The 18,389-nt window shown below is 36.1% G+C and overlaps 1 protein-coding gene across 1 annotated transcript; it reads right to left on the bottom strand.

The window, feature by feature from the left end:
- Positions 1 to 11,578: 11,578 nt before the first annotated feature.
- Positions 11,579 to 18,122, bottom strand: LOC149685268 (uncharacterized). The gene is made up of 11 exons (XM_089870910.1): positions 17,909 to 18,122; positions 17,716 to 17,828; positions 14,786 to 14,995; positions 14,482 to 14,721; positions 14,317 to 14,388; positions 14,050 to 14,262; positions 12,688 to 13,977; positions 12,571 to 12,633; positions 12,111 to 12,328; positions 11,883 to 12,042; positions 11,579 to 11,820 (listed from the first exon to the last, which is right to left on the bottom strand). Exons 3-11 carry the CDS (start codon positions 14,970 to 14,972, stop codon positions 11,633 to 11,635), a joined length of 2,631 nt encoding a protein of 876 aa, XP_089727036.1. The 5' UTR covers positions 14,973 to 14,995; positions 17,716 to 17,828; positions 17,909 to 18,122; the 3' UTR covers positions 11,579 to 11,632.
- Positions 18,123 to 18,389: the final 267 nt, after the last annotated feature.

Genomic DNA, 18,389 nt, shown 5'->3' with positions numbered 1-18,389 from the left:
TTGTCCATCCCACATGGACACCAGTCTGTACGTACTGGCTTCTAAACACCACCATCTTCAGGTCTTTTCGTCCCTCCCACATGGACACCAGTCTGTACATACTGCCTTCTATCTCCATCATCACCGTTAAGGTTAAAACATACGCGGCGATCGGCTAGGGTTACGATAAATGTCTAGCCTCCCAACACTGTTAAAAAAAAGGTATTTTGAAGGTACTATAAATTACCTCCAGGACCTTTTTAGTACCCATGAACGTATTCTATTAGTTGTTTCACATTGCGGGTATTAAATGATTTCGAAAAAGGTATTTTGGGAAAATAAGGTATGTAATGAAACCTTTTAGTGTTTCAGCGCTTCTAGCGGTATTTTATCGTACCCTGGATGTTGAAAAGGACTTAACAGATCCCTTTAGAAGGATTTTTTTAGCTCCGGTCTGCTGATTATTTCTAACACTACTAGAGTAAAGTAAAATACATGATATCTAGGAGGATATAGGGTGAGGGAGTCTTCGACTGCCAATTTTCTCATTGTAACGCGCTTACAGATTATTGGCCGTGGTTTCCCCCCGTTTTCAGTCGTTCTCGGAGATTCTTAGCCGCGCACCTAGTTCCGCGCACATCGTCATCGGGCGTCGACTGTTCGTTTGTTTTAATTTTTGTTAAAGACTTAATTCGTCGCGCTGCATTTTTTAGTGCTTTAACGGAACATTTATCGTTATTTTATTTTTTATCAATAGTAAATTATGGTTCTTAGATAAAACTGAAGTAAAGGTAACGGTTTTTTACTCTTTCACTACACCAAAAACTCTACTAGATAAGTGTTTAAGATGGATTAAAGCCTGTGGGAGGGTCGAATTAACTCCCGATAAAATTAAAAAATATCTCTACATGTGCAGTGAACACTTAATATAGGCGGCGTTGCTTCAAAGGCCAAAGCTAGCATTAAAAACCCGCTATTTTTTCAATTGGATTTGCGTGGTCACGTGATGCGCGTAACCAATGTAACTAGGCGCGCGTGCCCGAATCTCCCATCTGAGAGGCCGAAACCCGAGCTCTAAGAACGGCAGTCGAAGACTCCCTCACCCCTATATCCTCCTAGATGATATAGTGCTTCTAGCCGAAATTCTCTAACACTGCTCACTTCACGATTAGCACTAGTAATGACAGCGCAGAAGGAATCTCTGTTGAATATTATATATAAGAATAAAGAAAAGTTTCGGTTAGGTTTAGTTTTAGGTTTTCCACTTAATAGGGTAGTGGTTTTCTACCCGAGATTTAAATCTCAATCGCAAGCATCCTAGCTAGTGGTTTTTCTTAAATATTTAAATAGATATAATTAATATTAATTATTTTTCTTCTACAGTTATGTACATTAGCATACGTTACATCATTTAAATGTAGTACAATTATGATATAAGGTATACATAATTAATATAAAGGTTTCAATCCGAGCGTACGCCTTGAGTCGCCATTCAGAAAATATCCATGTAAATGTGACCCTCAATTACTATTATAATGTAACAGTGCCACACCTTCCTTAACAAGGGGTAAGCAAAACTTGGGGAAATCTATAGCGGTTGATCCCTTGCTTACTTTCATGATCCTGTAAGCCTACAGCACAGACACTAAAAGGCGAGATGGATGGCAAAATTTTACACTCGCACTGCGAGCCTACAGCGCTGACACTAAAAGGCGAGATGGAAGGCAAAATTTTACCCTCGCGTCTTTCCGTCTCAGTAACATCGAAGTGGTCTATTGCTAACCTTGTCTGAGAATGATTCAAGCCCGTGGTAATCAAGGAAAAGCTTACCAGTTTCAAATGTGCGGCCAATATTTCTGAGGGCGCGAAAATATAATTTAGACCTGTTCGTGGGTTTTATTTGACACCTAATTCGGTAGCTCAAAATACCTTTAAAAGTATATTTTCGAACCTTTTTGAGTGTTAACAGGTACCCCTTTCGGTAATAAGGAATTTTAATGTATTATTCTAACCTTTGTTGCCTTGTTCGGGTTTAAATGATACCTATTTCGGTATCACAAAATACCTTGTAGTCCTCATGATAATATGACCATTAAAACAACCTGTGTTAATGAAATGTAAACATGTTTCTTAGCGACAGCACACTTCTACACACAATCGCCCCCTTCTATTTCCAAACTTTTAGTCTCTGATTTCTTTCGGTTGGCTTATGCAATTGAGCGTTTTATCGAAAACAAGATGAGAAAGCCATAATACAAGTTTCACAATTTTGTTGATTTTGGGGCTACTTTTGAAAGCTCATCACTCTGAAATGGCGTAATTTAGGTACATGGTTCTTTGAATTTTTCACTCGGAGTGACTAAATTTGGTCAGACGGTTCAAAAACACCCTTTATAGATGAATCTGTGGGATTTTATTGCGCTGAAGTTGCATTTCCAGCCTTCACGAGAGGGAAAACCAGCTAAGTGCTAAGGAAATTGGTAACACCAGAAAGATTGTCAATCTAAGAATCCATATCGAACGAGTAATAGGACATGCACGAAATAAATTCCGGATTTGGCAATCTACCATTCCAATAGATTATGTGCAAAGTGCTTTTAATGGAAAACCAACAAAATTGGACAAAATTGTTAAAATCTGTTGCGCACTTCTAAATACTCTGTTGTTTCATTTGATTAAACTAACATTCTTACTAGCTATATTTTGCATTTTATGTGCTTGCATCTTACATTACTAATTAATGGAACAAAATAAAAATGTCAAAATTACTTTGATTATTTTATTTTTACTTTCATTTTTTGGATTTAGGTTTACCTTTAGGTCCGTGAACATGTTTCTTTACATTCGGGGCAGTACCAGTATTTGGTGGTAGGGCCTTTGCGAGTGCCTAGGCATTTAAATGAAACCACTTCCGTTTACAATTTTCATTGTCACACGCGACCATTTTGTCACTTTCCCCTTTATCACAGTAACAGTACTTGGCTGTCTCCCACTGGACATTGTTCAGTGTATTGATTGGTATAGTTTGAGTGCCATTGCGAGTAACCTTCATGGCAAAATAATTGCACACTAGCTCTGGTATGTTATTTATTTATTCATGTCTTTAAAAGTTTATATTATCTAAGAATAAGTAAGTGAGGTGGTGGTGATAGTAAGAGTGTTTTTGGAACTGATATAAGGGAATTTCGTAAAGAAACCTGTTAAGGATTTAATTCATCTATTAAAATTGTTGATTCAACAATATGTTCTAAATCTTTCTTCTCTACAGCAGTTTGGCCATTGTTTCCGAACGCGGTCGTGTTGATTTTCCTCCTCCACCTCTCCGTTTAGAAGGGGGTAAAAAATGAAATAAAAAAAACCGTATCTGTATCTCATGTAGAAATAAATTGAATGATTATTTACAAATCTAATTCTTTATTTTGAATCATTTTCGAAATTAAATCTTTATAAATATGTACAGAAGTATTTTAAACGTAATATATGCTTATTATTGTCATATTCTATAACAAGAACTCGATAATTCATGGTGTGACCACTCTGTAATCAGTCTAATCCTGATGAACCGAATACATTTTTTCCTCTATCAGTGTCGTCAAGAGTCTTAAAAGTTGATGAATTCATTAAAATCATTAGTCAGTTTTATGAAATGTTTTTATTTACTTCACATTCTTCTAGATTGGGATAGGCAATTTTCTCACAAATCAATGGGGCGATTCACATAACTATATTGATTTCGAGTTCTCTTTCATCCAAATTAAAAATAATGACACCAACATTTCCACGATAGTCTTGATCTATTACACCACCTACGATAATTGGAATATGGAAAAGATAAAATATATCAGTTGAGTTTGAATCAAATTCATCGTACCACCGACATGAATAAAATTCCGTATTGAAAGTCCTGATTCAATTTAAAGGTGTGGTAGAATAACATTTTCATAAAAAATTACTCCAATTTCAAACGAATTTTTTCTGCTTTCGAATCTCGTTATCTTATCTTTAAACATGATAATAGTCTGTCAATGCGGTTTTTAAATGAAGCCCACTAGTTTTGATAGAGAACCCTCACCCATGCTATTTAAATGGGATTTTAACATAGGCTTGCTAAATCTCACTAAATTTAGGCAAGAACATCACATCCTTATGCAGAGTTTGAGAACCAGTTGAGTCTTACCGCACCCGGATGGACCAGCCAAGATGGCGTTAAATGTATGGCAGAATGGATATATGACCGAACCTACCTACTGTTAGCGAATAAATGACCAGGAAAAAAATATATTCGTTATTTACCAACGATCGATTTTATAGCGGTTTTTGTTAACCTAAACGAATTTTTTAAGTAGATGTTATAACTTTACCCTAAATAAGCTTTCCTCTAGCATAGCCCCCTGTATAACATAAGGCCTGGACATCGTTCTTCCGAAGGGGGCGGCAAGCTTAGTAGAAGGGTGCGCGAAACAATCAATAGATGGCGCGAGATCCAACTTTATTGCAAGCGGGAATTTCAAATGTCCAGTCAAAAATCACAAATGGTTTATTTAAAACTTGTATGGAACATTAATGTCACAAAGTTTATTTAAAACTTGTAAGAAACAATATCACAAATGTTTATTTAAAAGTTGTAAGAAACAATATCACAAATGTTTATTTAAATCTTGTAAGAAACAATATCACAAAAATATTTATTTAAAACTAGTGAGGAACATTAATATCAAGATCTACATCTTTAAATGTTTTCTGGATATCGGTTTGTAGTTAAATTTCTTAACAAACTCTTTTCTATCAGTAACATGTTTTGCCAAGTTGTCCAACAGAGGTCTTACATACTTTGTTAACAATATGTCAGCTAACTCGCGATAATTACTGCAAGTGCATTTCAAAGCACTGCAAAAATAGGGATAAATGGCTTGCTTAAGATTGCTAAGTGTGTCTTTCCCAGGTAGATATGGTATGGCTGATTTAACGAAATCTGTAACTGCTGACAACACATTTATTAAATATCGAGTAGGATTTCATCCATCAGTCACAGCAGCCCTCAAACCATCATCACGCTTAGAAATTGCGATGTAAAGGAAATAGAAAATCTAGACGCTACCATTTTTTGATAGAACAGTACCGTAAGTGGTATGAAATACACGATGTAGGTATTAACCGATTAGGTGCCTGAAAAAAAAAGAGATTGGGTCGTTTTCCTCTTGAAGAGATTTATGATGTATGACTGGAGAAGGATAACGGAAGAGGGAAGTTATTTTATCTGAAAAAGGAAGGCGCAACAACTTCCTCTTGAGGAAATAAACCAGGAAGCTCCCCTAACATTGAATGATATTTCGGAAGTCCCAGTTTTACGAAACGACTCGCGTCCAGCAGATCATCCGCTCTCCATAGAATTAGATCCTAACTCCCAAAACATTCTTGGAACGAAATGGTCGTAACTGACTTGGGCTTGGTCCGGAAAACCCAGATTAATTACGATTTAGAAAAATCTTCTCGGACCAAATTACTCACCTACTTTCGAGTTTGAAAACTGTTTATTTTACGTTTGAAAGCAGTTTATGTATTTAGACATGTAGAATACGATAATCAGTATTTTATTGTTAAAATACTTCAACCTTAAGATAAAATTTGAAAAACGGCGCCGATCCTCAAAATAAGGAAGTTCATACCCTAGTAGCACAAAATCGCTGGCCCAGCAGGTGCTGGCCACATACTGGCCCAGCAGTGTAGGCGCAGCAGCGGTACATCACTGGACATGTCCTACCTTGCCAGCGCATGGTTTAGTGCTGGCGTTTTAATAAAAAGCCTAAAGATTGCCAGCACAATAATGACCACCTTTCCACCCTAAGGGCCGACACTTATTCAAGTTAATACCGACACTTTACGCGCAACTTCACCGCCACTAGGCCATCTTATTTCCTACGATTTTCCACCACTCGCCCAATCCGTATTCTCACACTTCCCCACCATTGAATCACGATAAATTTTCACAAAACCCATCATTCTCCCTCTGATTTTCCATCACTAGCCCATCCCTAATCCGATCGTTTTTCTTCACTTTACCATCATTCACCCATTTCACCTTCCTACTCTAACCCACCAATCACTCATCTCATATTCCTACATTTGACCAACACCCTTTCTTACATTAAGCCTACACATATCCCTACATTTGGCCTACACATATCCATATATTTGGCCTACACATATCCATATATTTGGCCTACACATATCCATACATTTGGCCTACAAATATCTATACATTTGGCCTACACATATCCATATATTTGGCCTACACATATCCATACATTTGGCCTACACATATCCATATATTTGGCCTACACATATCCATATATTTGGCCTACACATATCCATACATTTGGCCTACAAATATCTATACATTTGGCCTACACATATCCATATATTTGGCCTACACATATCCATACATTTGGCCTACACATATCCATATATTTGGCCTACACATATCCATATATTTGGCCTACACATATCCATATATTTGGCCTACACATATCCATACATTTGGCCTACACATATCCATATATTTGGCCTACACATATCCATATATTTGGCCAACACATATCCATACATTTGGCCTACAAATATCTATACATTTGGCCTACACATATCCATATATTTGGCCTACACATATCCATACATTTGGCCTACACATATCCATACATTTGGCCTACAAATATCTATACATTTGGCCTACACATATATATATATTTGGCCTACACATATCCATACATTTGGCCTACACATATCTATGCATTTGGCCTACACATATCCATACATTTGGCCTACACATATCCATTGTAGAAAAATTATATCAAAAAAAAGATAAATTTAAAATAAGCAAGTTGGGCTTGCTCAACTTGTCTAACCCTTAAAATAAGAATTACATTGAAAAGGAAAAAAAAAGAGAGATTAACACAGGTCAAAGGTCGAGCGAGGAGAATCAGTTAAGCATACCTCTTCCTTTGAAAAGATTCGCCTCGCCCGACCCTACCCAAAATAATCGCTAAAATAAACATTGGTCACTAAAGAAAAAATCCCATGCGTCACCCAAAAGCCCGTTCAGTAAAATTGTAACGAAAATAGTGACGATGGGCATTATATTCAAAAACCCCCTTTTTAAAAAAGAGACCTCACAAGAGTTTTCACGAAAATAAATTTGCCTTCGATAAGGCACTTGCTTTTGGATTTCTCAGGAGAGAAGTTATACCCAAAACTGGTCGTAAAAAATAAAAATTAAATCCTTAAAACTTAGAAGAATTTGGTCTTCATTATAAAAAACAAAACTTAGAAAGATTTAAATCGTAACCTAAGAACAAGCTTAGGACATTAAAACTAAAACGTAACCTCAGAATTAGCTGAAAATCCTTAAACTTAAAACTTTAAAAATAATAACCAAATCAACAAAATTTCAACACGAGATTTTTCAGTCGGTTTCGTGTTGACAAAAAACCAGCACCGCTCTCCCAAATAGGAACTGAATCCGCTATATGGTGTCGAAACCCGGGAAAAACTAGGAATCGCTATTCGCGTAAAAACTTTAATTTTTAAAAATCGGAAAAACTTTTATAACGTTAAAATAAATTAGAAAAAAAATGGCAGATAAAGAAGCTACCGGAAGTACGGGTAATACTAACCAAACAACTACGGGTAACACTAACCAAACAACCGGAGATCCACCGGACTTATTAAGACTAAAAGGAACTCGTTCAAGAACTAGAGCCGCGGTAACTAGAAGCGAAAATGTGATTAAAACCCTTTTAGCTGATCCGTCGGTAAAATCGGAGGATTTAGAAGACAATTTAAAAATACTTAAACAAAAAGAAATCGTACTTCAAAAATTAGATCAAGACGTGTGGGATTTAATGCCCTTATCAAATACCTTAGCGATAGACGCGGACGCAGAAAAATCGGATAAAATTCAAGACGGGATAACAATATTAATTAGCCAAACAGAAAGAAAAATAAGTGAATTAAAATCATCAAGAGCAATTTCCATCAGCGGATCCACAGTCATTACTGGACCACCGACGGTAAACAACACTGTGCCACCCATGGTCGCTGGACCACCGACGGTAAACAACACTGTGCCACCCATGGTCGCTGGACCACCGACGGTAAACAACACTGTGCCACCCATGGTCGCTGGACCACCGACGGTAAACAACACTGTGCCACCCATGGTCGCTGGACCACCGACGGTAAACAACACTGTGCCACCCATGGTCACCGGAGCCACCGGTGGACCCAACGCCTTCAGCCAGGCATCAAATATGGGAACCATCCCACAAGGATTCGTCTTCAGAGCCCAGTCACAACTACCGTCGCTGGAAATATCCAAGTTCACCGGAGACTTCATGCAATGGGATGGATTCTTTCGTAGATTTGAACTAGCGGTAAGCCGTGCTAATTTATCTCCTATGGAGAAGTTATCTCAGTTAGAGTCGCATTTAGCCGGAGAGGCCAAAGACACTTTAAAAGGCTTACACGCATCTGACGCTAGTTACGACGAAGCGATCAGGATTTTAAAAAACCGTTATTATAAGCCAGGGGCTGTAAAACATGCCCACATGCAAAATATTTTACATTTAGAAACTGTGCATGATATTAATAATGTTAAGGGATTACGCCGTCTTTATAATACGTGCGAAATTAGTTTAAGAAGTTTGGCATCGTTAGGGGTTGACACGTCGCTCAGCGGGTATTCACTTTGCCCCGCTATTTTAGAGAGCATCCCGCAGGAAATAAGAGTACAATATAGTTTAGCCGGGTCATACGACGCCGAGTTCAATATAGAGAAATTAATGGACTTTTTAGCGAAACAATTAGACGCTAGAGAGACCTCAGAAAGATTAGGATATAAAATTAAAGAGAAAAATAAGTCTAAGGAGTTCAAAACGTCGGAAGACAGACAAAAAATTGCGTCAGCTTCAGTATTACAGGCGGGCGTGGGCAAACAACAAAGACAGGAAATATTTAGGGACAATGAAAATTGCCAATGGCAGGAAAACTTTAGACCAAATGGCAATTTTCAAAACTATGGTAATTTCCAAAACCAAGGAAATTATCAGGGAAATTATCCAAATCAAAATTTTAGTTTCAATTCAGGTCAAAATCTTAGTGGCAATCAAAATCAAAATTTTAGTTTCAACCCAAATCAAAACAGGGGTTCTTTCTTTTGTATATTTTGCGACAATCAAACCCACTCATCCTCTAACTGCCAAAATTATGGTATAGAAGATAAGAAAAGAATGATAACAGAACAGAATAGGTGTTTTATTTGCATAAAAAGGGGACACATGGCTGGAAATTGTTTCTCAAATTATAAAACTTGTAAAATCTGTAGTGGTAGTCATAACGTAGCTGTTTGTAGTGAAAATAAAGCCAATATCCAAAATTTAGGTAATAGAGAAGCACAACAAAATCAGGAACAAACTGCAGTTAAATCCACGGCAGTTAATTCGTCTCAGTTAGAGTTAGGTTCCGTTTTATTACAAACCGCAAAAACAACTGCTCAAAACCCTCAACATTTAGAAAAACAATTGGGGGTCAGAGTACTACTAGACGGAGGAGCTCAAGCCAGCTTTATTAGAGAGGAGTTAGCCCAGAAATTAGAATTACCAGAAGTGGGAAAACAAACAGTTACGCTATACAATTTCGCCAACAAATCGCCAAATTCAGAAATTAGAAAAGTAGTAAAATTAAACCTTCAAAGTCAGGTAGACCCTAATAAAACAATAGAAATTCAAGCAGTGGTCCTTCCTTACTTGTGCGAAGCTACTTCCACAAAGGAATTTGATCAGGTGGAAAGATTAATGGAACAAAAGGGATTGAAATTATGCGACCCCCCAAGTCAATCTAAAATGGGGGATACAAATGTTGAAATTTTAATTGGTGGGGATTATTATTGGGAAATAGTTACCGGAAAAGTAGAAAGGTTTACAAAAAATTTGGTCTGTTTGGAAACTCACTTTGGTTGGGTCATCCAAGGACCTAGCAGTTCCCCATCGGTCAATTTAAACAACAGTGTTGTGAGAATTGGTTTAGTAAACGTAGTAAAAAGCGCCACGTGTCTTCCCCCGCCAAAATTTGAATCCACGAAAACATTACCATCTCCGCGAAAACAATTTAAACGAAAACCAAAAAACAAAAGATCTTTAACAGAAACATTAAATTTAGAATTAAAATCAGAACAACCTAGCAAGGTAAACGAAAATCAAAAGACAATTAAATTAGGAAACCAGGTTTTAACTCACGAGGACAATGTTAAAAAGAAAAAGAAAAAAGTGGAAATCAAAAAAGTAATAATTAGTAGAGATGCTAAAATGCGGTCGTGTGTAGTTAGAAACGATAAAGGTCATGATATAAGAAGACCAGTACAACTATTGTACTCATTAGAGGTAAATGATTAAAAATTAAGTTAAAAATTGCATTAAAAACCTAAAAATTGTTGTTTAGAAAAATAAACCTAATTAAAATTTAATTGTTTCGTAACCTATTATTGCCAGGAAAAAATTGTTCATAAAATTTAGTGTATTTAATTAGTATTGTATAAAATTTAGTGTATTTAATAAGCATGTAATCAAATATAATTTTTCTATTTTAAGAATAAGTTAAATTCATTGTAAACTTTAGTAATTGCATGAACCATTAAGAAAAAAAATTTGAATTGTGTAAAAATTGATGTAAATTTATAATTTAAAAGACAACGTCTTTGTCGGGGAGTGTAGAAAAATTATATCAAAAAAAGATAAATTTAAAATAAGCAAGTTGGGCTTGCTCAACTTGTCTAACCCTTAAAATAAGAATTACATTGAAAAGGAAAAAATAAAAAAGAGAGATTAACACAGGTCAAAGGTCGAGCGAGGAGAATCAGTTAAGCATACCTCTTCCATTGAAAAGATTCGCCTCGCCCGACCCTACCCAAAATAATCCCTAAAATAAACATTGGTCACTAAAGAAAAAATCCCATGCGTCACCCAAAAGCCCGTTCAGTAAAATTGTAACGAAAATAGTGACGATGGGCATTATATTCAAAAACCCCCTTTTTAAAAAAGAGACCTCACAAGAGTTTTCACGAAAATAAATTTGCCTTCGATAAGGCACTTGCTTTTGGATTTCTCAGGAGAGAAGTTATACCCAAAACTGGTCGTAAAAAATAAAAATTAAATCCTTAAAACTTAGAAGAATTTGGTCTTCATTATAAAAAACAAAACTTAGAAAGATTTAAATCATAACCTAAGAACAAGCTTAGGACATTAAAACTAAAACGTAACCTCAGAATTAGCTGAAAATCCTTAAACTTAAAACTTTAAAAATAATAACCAAATCAACAAAATTTCAACACGAGATTTTTCAGTCGGTTTCGTGTTGACAAAAAACCAGCACCGCTCTCCCAAATAGGAACTGAATCCGCTATATCCATACATTTGGCCTACACATATCCTTACAATAATTTTCATCTAAACTATTTTAACAATTATTTAAATTCAATATCAACCTTATGGAAAATTTACTTCGACAGATATGATTGACTTTTGTACAATAACGCAAATTTTAACCAATGTTCAGCTTTATTTCAAAATATAAAAAATTCCCAAAAACATGAATAAACGATAGCTCAATCAGTTTCAGAAAATTGGTTATCAGTTCCACTTTCCAAAGCAGAGGGTTTAGTTTTTGCTTCTTCGGCCCGTTTCCTTCGTTCTGCACGCCCACCTTTTCTGTCATAAGCTCCCCTGACATACTTCTTTACGGCTAATTCAGCCTCATATTCTTTAATACCTTTGAAATTCGATTGAATGGCCGCTGGAATAAAAAATTATTTTATTAAGTTCCAAATTAGAAATTTTGTACCAAACAAATCTTACCAACAATAGCATATTTAATATTTAATTCAGCAAAGGAGAATTTAGTTTCAGAGCCTATCCAGTTGAATTTCAAGATTAAGTGATGAGCCAAAACTTTATCAAATAGTCTCTGACAACAGTTTTTTATTTTTTTCCCACCATAGGAAGCAAACATTTTAATCTGCTGTAATAGTTACATTTTGTTATATTTATAAAATGAACGCGAGAAAATAGAAATGTAACCCTTACAGCTTTTTTCCGAATTGTTTCGTCCTCCAGTAGGTTTTCTACTAACTTCAGTTCTTGGAGTGAAGAAAGAGGTAGTTTGTGAAATTCATCTATTTCAGTTATCTCTTGATTTGAGGCACCTGTACTTTCTTTGGAATTATTTATGAGAAAATCTACTTTCGTATTCAAATCACTCAGCATTAGAAGAACGGTTTTCTTGAATTTTTCATTACTTTCATCTGTAAATTGGAAATTTATAATTTTTAAATTTACTCTAATGTCGATTAATACCGTTTTAAATAAAATTGGACGAATATTTATTAACTAAAGGGTTATGCCTCAGTCCACAAGTCTCTGAGACCATACGTAAAACTAACCATCTATTGGGGTATTTTCTAAACCTTTTGAAAGTGCCACTTGTAAAAGAGACTAAGTTTGTACATAGTAGAAGAAAGTGCTTAACAGTCATAAAAAACTATACCTTTTAAATTATCAGGATTTCTATGATACGCATTTCTATTAGCCACTGGTTCTGATGTTGACGCTAAAAGCAAAGTCATTAGGCTTGATGGCGAATCGAAATTACAGATTATATTACCTAAATCATTGGCTGAATAGCATGTATTGACAAACACATCTGAAAGCGCAGTGTTTATATTTCGTCGTGGCGTTCCAGAATTAAGGCTGGTTAGAGGCGAATTCCACTCTTGAAGTGATTGCGAAATGGGCAGATTTTTCTTGGGTTTATCGTTCTTTGACGACAAATCTTTATTTCTGGAATCCTTTTCATAGTTTAATGGCAAAATTTCTTCACATTCGAGATCCCTTTTCTGTTTTAGCGGCGAAAATGATTTTAGGCTTTTGCGCTTGTGCGGTTTCTTTAATGGTGAACGGGCTTTAAAGCTACTTAAACCCCTTGGAAGCTTTGTCGGCGATGCATTTTTGAAACTTTTACCACTTCTGATTTGTTTTTTAGGCGAGATAGTTTTTAGAGTTTTAGGACGTATTTTGGATTTTGACGGCGAAGGTTCAAATAGTTTTCTTCGCTTAGATGAAATGGAGCTAGCGCGGGTTGTTTCGAGAGAAACGCGTTCAAAGTTGGTTGTTCCAGGGGACTTTCGTGTTGCAAGTGTTTTATCAGAAGGAAAAGATCCAGAGGTACTTTCATCTGAAGACTCAATTTCCTCTACAAATTCATCAGAATGTTCTGCAAGGAAATTGCGTACATCACCATGTTTAGAGTCTAATTTGTTGGAAAAATAACTATCATCACAGGCTTTGGTTGAAGAGTCACGTTTTTCAGAGACTCTGACTTTAATTGAAGAGTCACGTTTTTCAGAGACTCTGACTTTAATTGAAGAGACATGTTTTTTGGAGACTTTGGTTGAAGCGTCTCGTTCATCACAGTCGTTGGTTGGAGCGTCACGTTCATCAAAGTCTTTGGTTTGAGAGGAATAATCATCACAGTCTTTGGTTGGAGGCTCAAGTTCATCACAGTCTTTGGTTTGAGGATTTCCTTTATGACAGTCTTTGGTTGGAGGATCACGTTCATCACATTCTTTGGTTTGAAGATCACATTCATCACAGTCTTTCGTTTGAGGATCACATTCATCACAGTCTTTCATTTGAGGATCATGTTCATCACAGTCTTTCATTTGAGGATCACGTTCATCACAGTCTTTCGTTTGAGGATCACGTTCATCATAGTCTTTGGTTTGAGGATCACGTTCATCACATTCTTTGTTAGGCGAGTCACGTTCATCAAAGTCTTTGTTTGGCGAGTCACGTTCATGGCAGTTATTGGTTGGTGGGTCATGTTCATCACATTCTTTGGTGGACGATCCACGTTCATTACAGTGTTTGGTTGAAGAGGCTGGATCATCACAGTCTTTGAATGAAGAGTCACGTTCAATATTTAACATTAGTATCAACTTCAAAAAATATTTTATGGAGTAATTACCTTTGTCATTGGTTTTAGCAATAGTACCACATTTGTCACGGGAGTCGGTGGAAGAATCACCACAAGAATAAGAACTAGTAAAAATATTTCCATCAATGGTTTTAGTGGTACAATGACCACCTTCATTCCCAAGTTTTGAAGATAAAGAACCCTTGCTCTTGAAGACTTTTAGATAATGACTTGTAGAGGAATTCCTAATTTGATCCTTCCTCACTTTTTTCAAAAAACAAAATTGTAATTGGGTTATAAATCAGAAATATAACGTACTTTTATCATGAGGGGCTAGTTTGTTTTTTTCTGTTCTTCTCATATCGTTCTTTAACGACTTTGCCATTTCAACTAAAACATTAAAATTAATAGTTTTTTCATAAAATCCTACCCATTTGGGATACTAAACTTTTGGGGTATTCGCATTTTTTTTTGTTAACTTACTATTTTTCAATGGGATTGGAGGAGCCTTTGGCAAGACGATAGATTTTCGTCCTTTGATTGTTTGCGTTTTCTTTGCAGAAAGGTTTAATTCTTCATCTTCTGAATCAGATTTATTCAAAACGTCTACGGAGGATAGCTTTTTAACCCTTCGTCTCTTGCCTCGCCCACATTCTGCTTCACTGGCTAAGTCGGAGGTCACCTCCGATTTCCTCAGCTTCTCCCTCGCTTGACTATATGAATCTGCGGAAATTTTGTTTATTTATGTTGACAAACCGAATATGTTTTTAAATATTTAGTAACGTACTGGTCTTGTAGATTATTTTCCCCTCGTACAAACTCCAGTCTGAACTAGGTTTTGCTGAAGATGTGATCAGCTTAACAGTGTCGTGGTTCAACCTGCCTGGGGGCCAGAAGCAGGATTTCTCATTCGGGCACCAAGACAATGGTACAGCCTCAACTGTTCCTTCGGCAAAGCTGAATATTACATACATCGATCTGGCCTAAAGTATAGAAACTAAAAAACAAAGGAAAACCAAATCCTATTGGTTTTTCTAGAATCCTCCAATAAAGAAAGTAAATGGTTAATGACGTCTCATTTGTTATCTCCCGTTTTAGCATTTATTTCTTTAAAAAATAACTCTAAAGCAAAGAGTGGGTCCAAAGTGGATCCCCTACAAGGTGAGTATCCTCATGTACTCAAGTTTTGACTTAATTGTCGAAGGCAGATGGAATTTGTGGGCGGAATTTATGAGTGCACTTATAAATCTCGCCCACTAGCCTCGCCAAGCTAAGCCTGGAAATCAGGAGGAAAGTTACCTTGTAGGAGATTCATTGGATGCGCGATTTGCTTTAATGTGAAAATGATAGCCTGATATTTTAGTAGTCGTTTTTTCTAAACGGACTAAAGAAAAGCTGTTCTATCTTTCAGATTCAATCTGAGTTGCTACTCTTAATCCGTGAAAACTATGCATAGTGAAGAATTGGAATAATCGTGACCAGTGAATTGTTGTCGTTAGAACTAAGGAAGCATTTTTGATTAACAGATTTTGAGATTCTGGCAACAAACATGCCCAGGGCTGACGAAGGTAGAGGATACGTAAAAATGTTATCGTAATATTTACATAAACTTCCTGCTAACATAATTTTCTTTCCTTCTGTCCGATAGATATGTTTTATCTTTTTTATTTCCCCAGTGGTTAATTTAACACAATTATCACCAGATCGAGTAGTTAAAATAAAGTTGGGGGTCTGTAATTTTTTAAAAGACTGAGCATTCTTTGGTATATTGGGACTGTTGTCTTTAAATTGCTGTTTCAGTAGATTACCACTATCTCTCGTTTGTTTAGCGAATAGTTTCTGACCCTCATTTAAACGTTTACACAACTGCTGAAGTGGTTTATTAGGCGATCGCAATTTTTTCTTTAAAAACTGTAAATGATTTTCAAATGGAAATGCGCTAAAAGCATCTAATGGTCCATATCTTTTCACATCTGCAGCTAAATGTTTTAAACTATGAACGTTCAGACTAACAAATTTTTGACCATAAAAATCAGGACAGGAAGAAACATACGTTTCAAGCAGCTCGTCTGCATAATCAACTAGTGTTCTAGAAAAACAAGGCGAAGCTAAGATATAGATCGCACACTGAAGCAACCTAAAGTGGTCCATTACGTCATTAGCCAAAATACTCTTACAAACAATTGGACCCGTGTATAGGAGAAACTGTCGAAACTCAGTTGCTTTCCAACGATCTACATGTTTCAGTGATCGAGGCTTCCTAGCAAACTCACTTGGAATATATCGGGTACATATGCTTAACCTTGATGATAACTGAGTTACTTGGCGACTACTTAGTCTGACTATGAACTTCCCTTTCTTAACCCAAGACCTTAGGAACCTCTTGACTACCCCTAAACATACAAGATGCATATAATCAAATGGAAATTGGGCTACTAAATCCAGGTCTAGAATCTCGAGAGGAGAACGAGCACCTCTTAAATGGTGTTCTTCATTCTCTTGATTTCGGAAAGTGGTATTACTGCGCAGCGATACTGAGTCGTCCGTATCCTTTTCCAAAAAAACCATGTTATGGTCTAACATATATCCTTGAATAGTGCATTTGTCGCAAGAATAATATCCAGTGTGACCCTTTGTATTTTTTACAAAAGACCTAGCTGGCGTATCTAAAATACATGGTCCATCTAGATTGCATTTGATTGTCCTTGACCCGTATAAAAACCCATTTTGACTGAGATCTGATAATTCTTGAATAAATGGATCTAGGTACTCAGCAAGGGAACCAGGTTTACTCTCACCGCAAAAAACACCTACTGGAAAGACTTCTCCAACAATGCCCTTTGAAAAACTATAAACCCCCACCAGAATTGGCCAAAAAGTAATAGTTGAGCTTTCAAATAAAGGGATGCCATCAATATTGATGGCAAATGAAATATCCTCTGGATAGTCCTGATATTTTTCAAAGAAATTTCTCAAAAATACTTTTAACCCAACATGCCAGTACTCCCCGTTGGTCACTCTAGAAATCCCCGTAGTATGTCTAACAGTTTTCAAAAGTGTTCTGCAATCTTTTGGTAGTTCTGTATGATTATTGGCTCTAAGAATTTTAAGCAAACTGTTAACTTTAACTGTGTCAACATTGTGCTCTATTATCCAATGTTTAAGATCTTGTGCAAGACCTGCACCTTGATCCTCGGAACAATCAGAACTTGAATTATTATTACTATTGGGAAAGCTTTCACAGCTGTCATCAGAACTAGAAGAGATTGCAGATATATTACCCATATCCTCGTTACTAGCTACGTCACTAAGAATATCAGTATGTCTATTATTATCAATCTTTGTGCCATCATTTAAATGGATTTCTAAACCTGTGTTTTCAAAATTATCTTGACATATAGCTTGGGGCTCAATTGATACTCTATGGTTTACATTTTTTAGATACCTGGCTCTTTTTCTTCTCATTTGTCGTTTGCTCAGACCAATTGTGTTTTCCATAATAATAATAATTTAATATATTAATTCCACAAGCTCTGATATGCTAAGAATTTTAAACTAATACTATCCGAATGTTTTAAATAATTAAAATTCACATGTTCTAAAACAGCGCTTACATAAAATCAAAAGTTAGATATAAAAAAATTATCAAGACTTATCTTATATGTCGTACTATTTTTATCCACTCCGACGATTAAACATGCGTTAAATATCAATTACCTTGAATGATATATTTTATGTTCACCAGCTGAATCACTTGTCTTTCAGAAGTTTTTTCGTAAAATCGTAAGCCTTGGCTAGACATTCAATTTTAAGTCACAGACTCACAGTACCTTTAAAATAAAAAAAATGGTGACTATTTATTCAGAGTAAATGCAATGACACTTAAACATTATATATAATTAATATTTACCTTTTAAAGATCAGTTGAGAAAAGGGCCGGCGAGTTCCAGTTCCACTTCACACGTGACACGACGAAGCGTTAAAAAATTTAAAATAACGGCTAACCGTCCACTACCGTAAAGCCGCAAATAAGACCCTTATCAGCGCGCGGAGAAACTTAAACCACGAATGAACGAGCCGAGACTTAATGCTCAAAATTCTTCATCCGAAAGCCGAAACACGCGTCAAGCTTCGCCTGTTGCTATTGTTGCTATGGAAGTTTCCTCCAGAGAGAAAACTTACTCGTTTGGTTAAAGCTTTCCTTGACGTCATAAGTCACGTGCACTCTCACCTAGAAAAACTACAGTCGACCAGGAGGGAGTGGCATGTAACTTAAAAAAGCACGAGGTGTCGGCCACTGAAAACTGTAACCAAAGTGATATTCAATTTTAAAATTATTTAGAGTATCTTAATTTCAAAAATTATCGCATTTTATTCAAATTAGTACTTAA

This window comes from Phalangium opilio, unplaced genomic scaffold (assembly GCF_054372755.1).
Source record: "Phalangium opilio isolate 3A_F unplaced genomic scaffold, DU_Popi_V2 ptg000032l_1, whole genome shotgun sequence".
NCBI classification, from domain to species: Eukaryota; Metazoa; Arthropoda; class Arachnida; order Opiliones; family Phalangiidae; genus Phalangium; species Phalangium opilio.
Note: the sequence above shows the minus strand (reverse complement) of the source record. Positions and strands in the feature narration are given on the sequence as shown.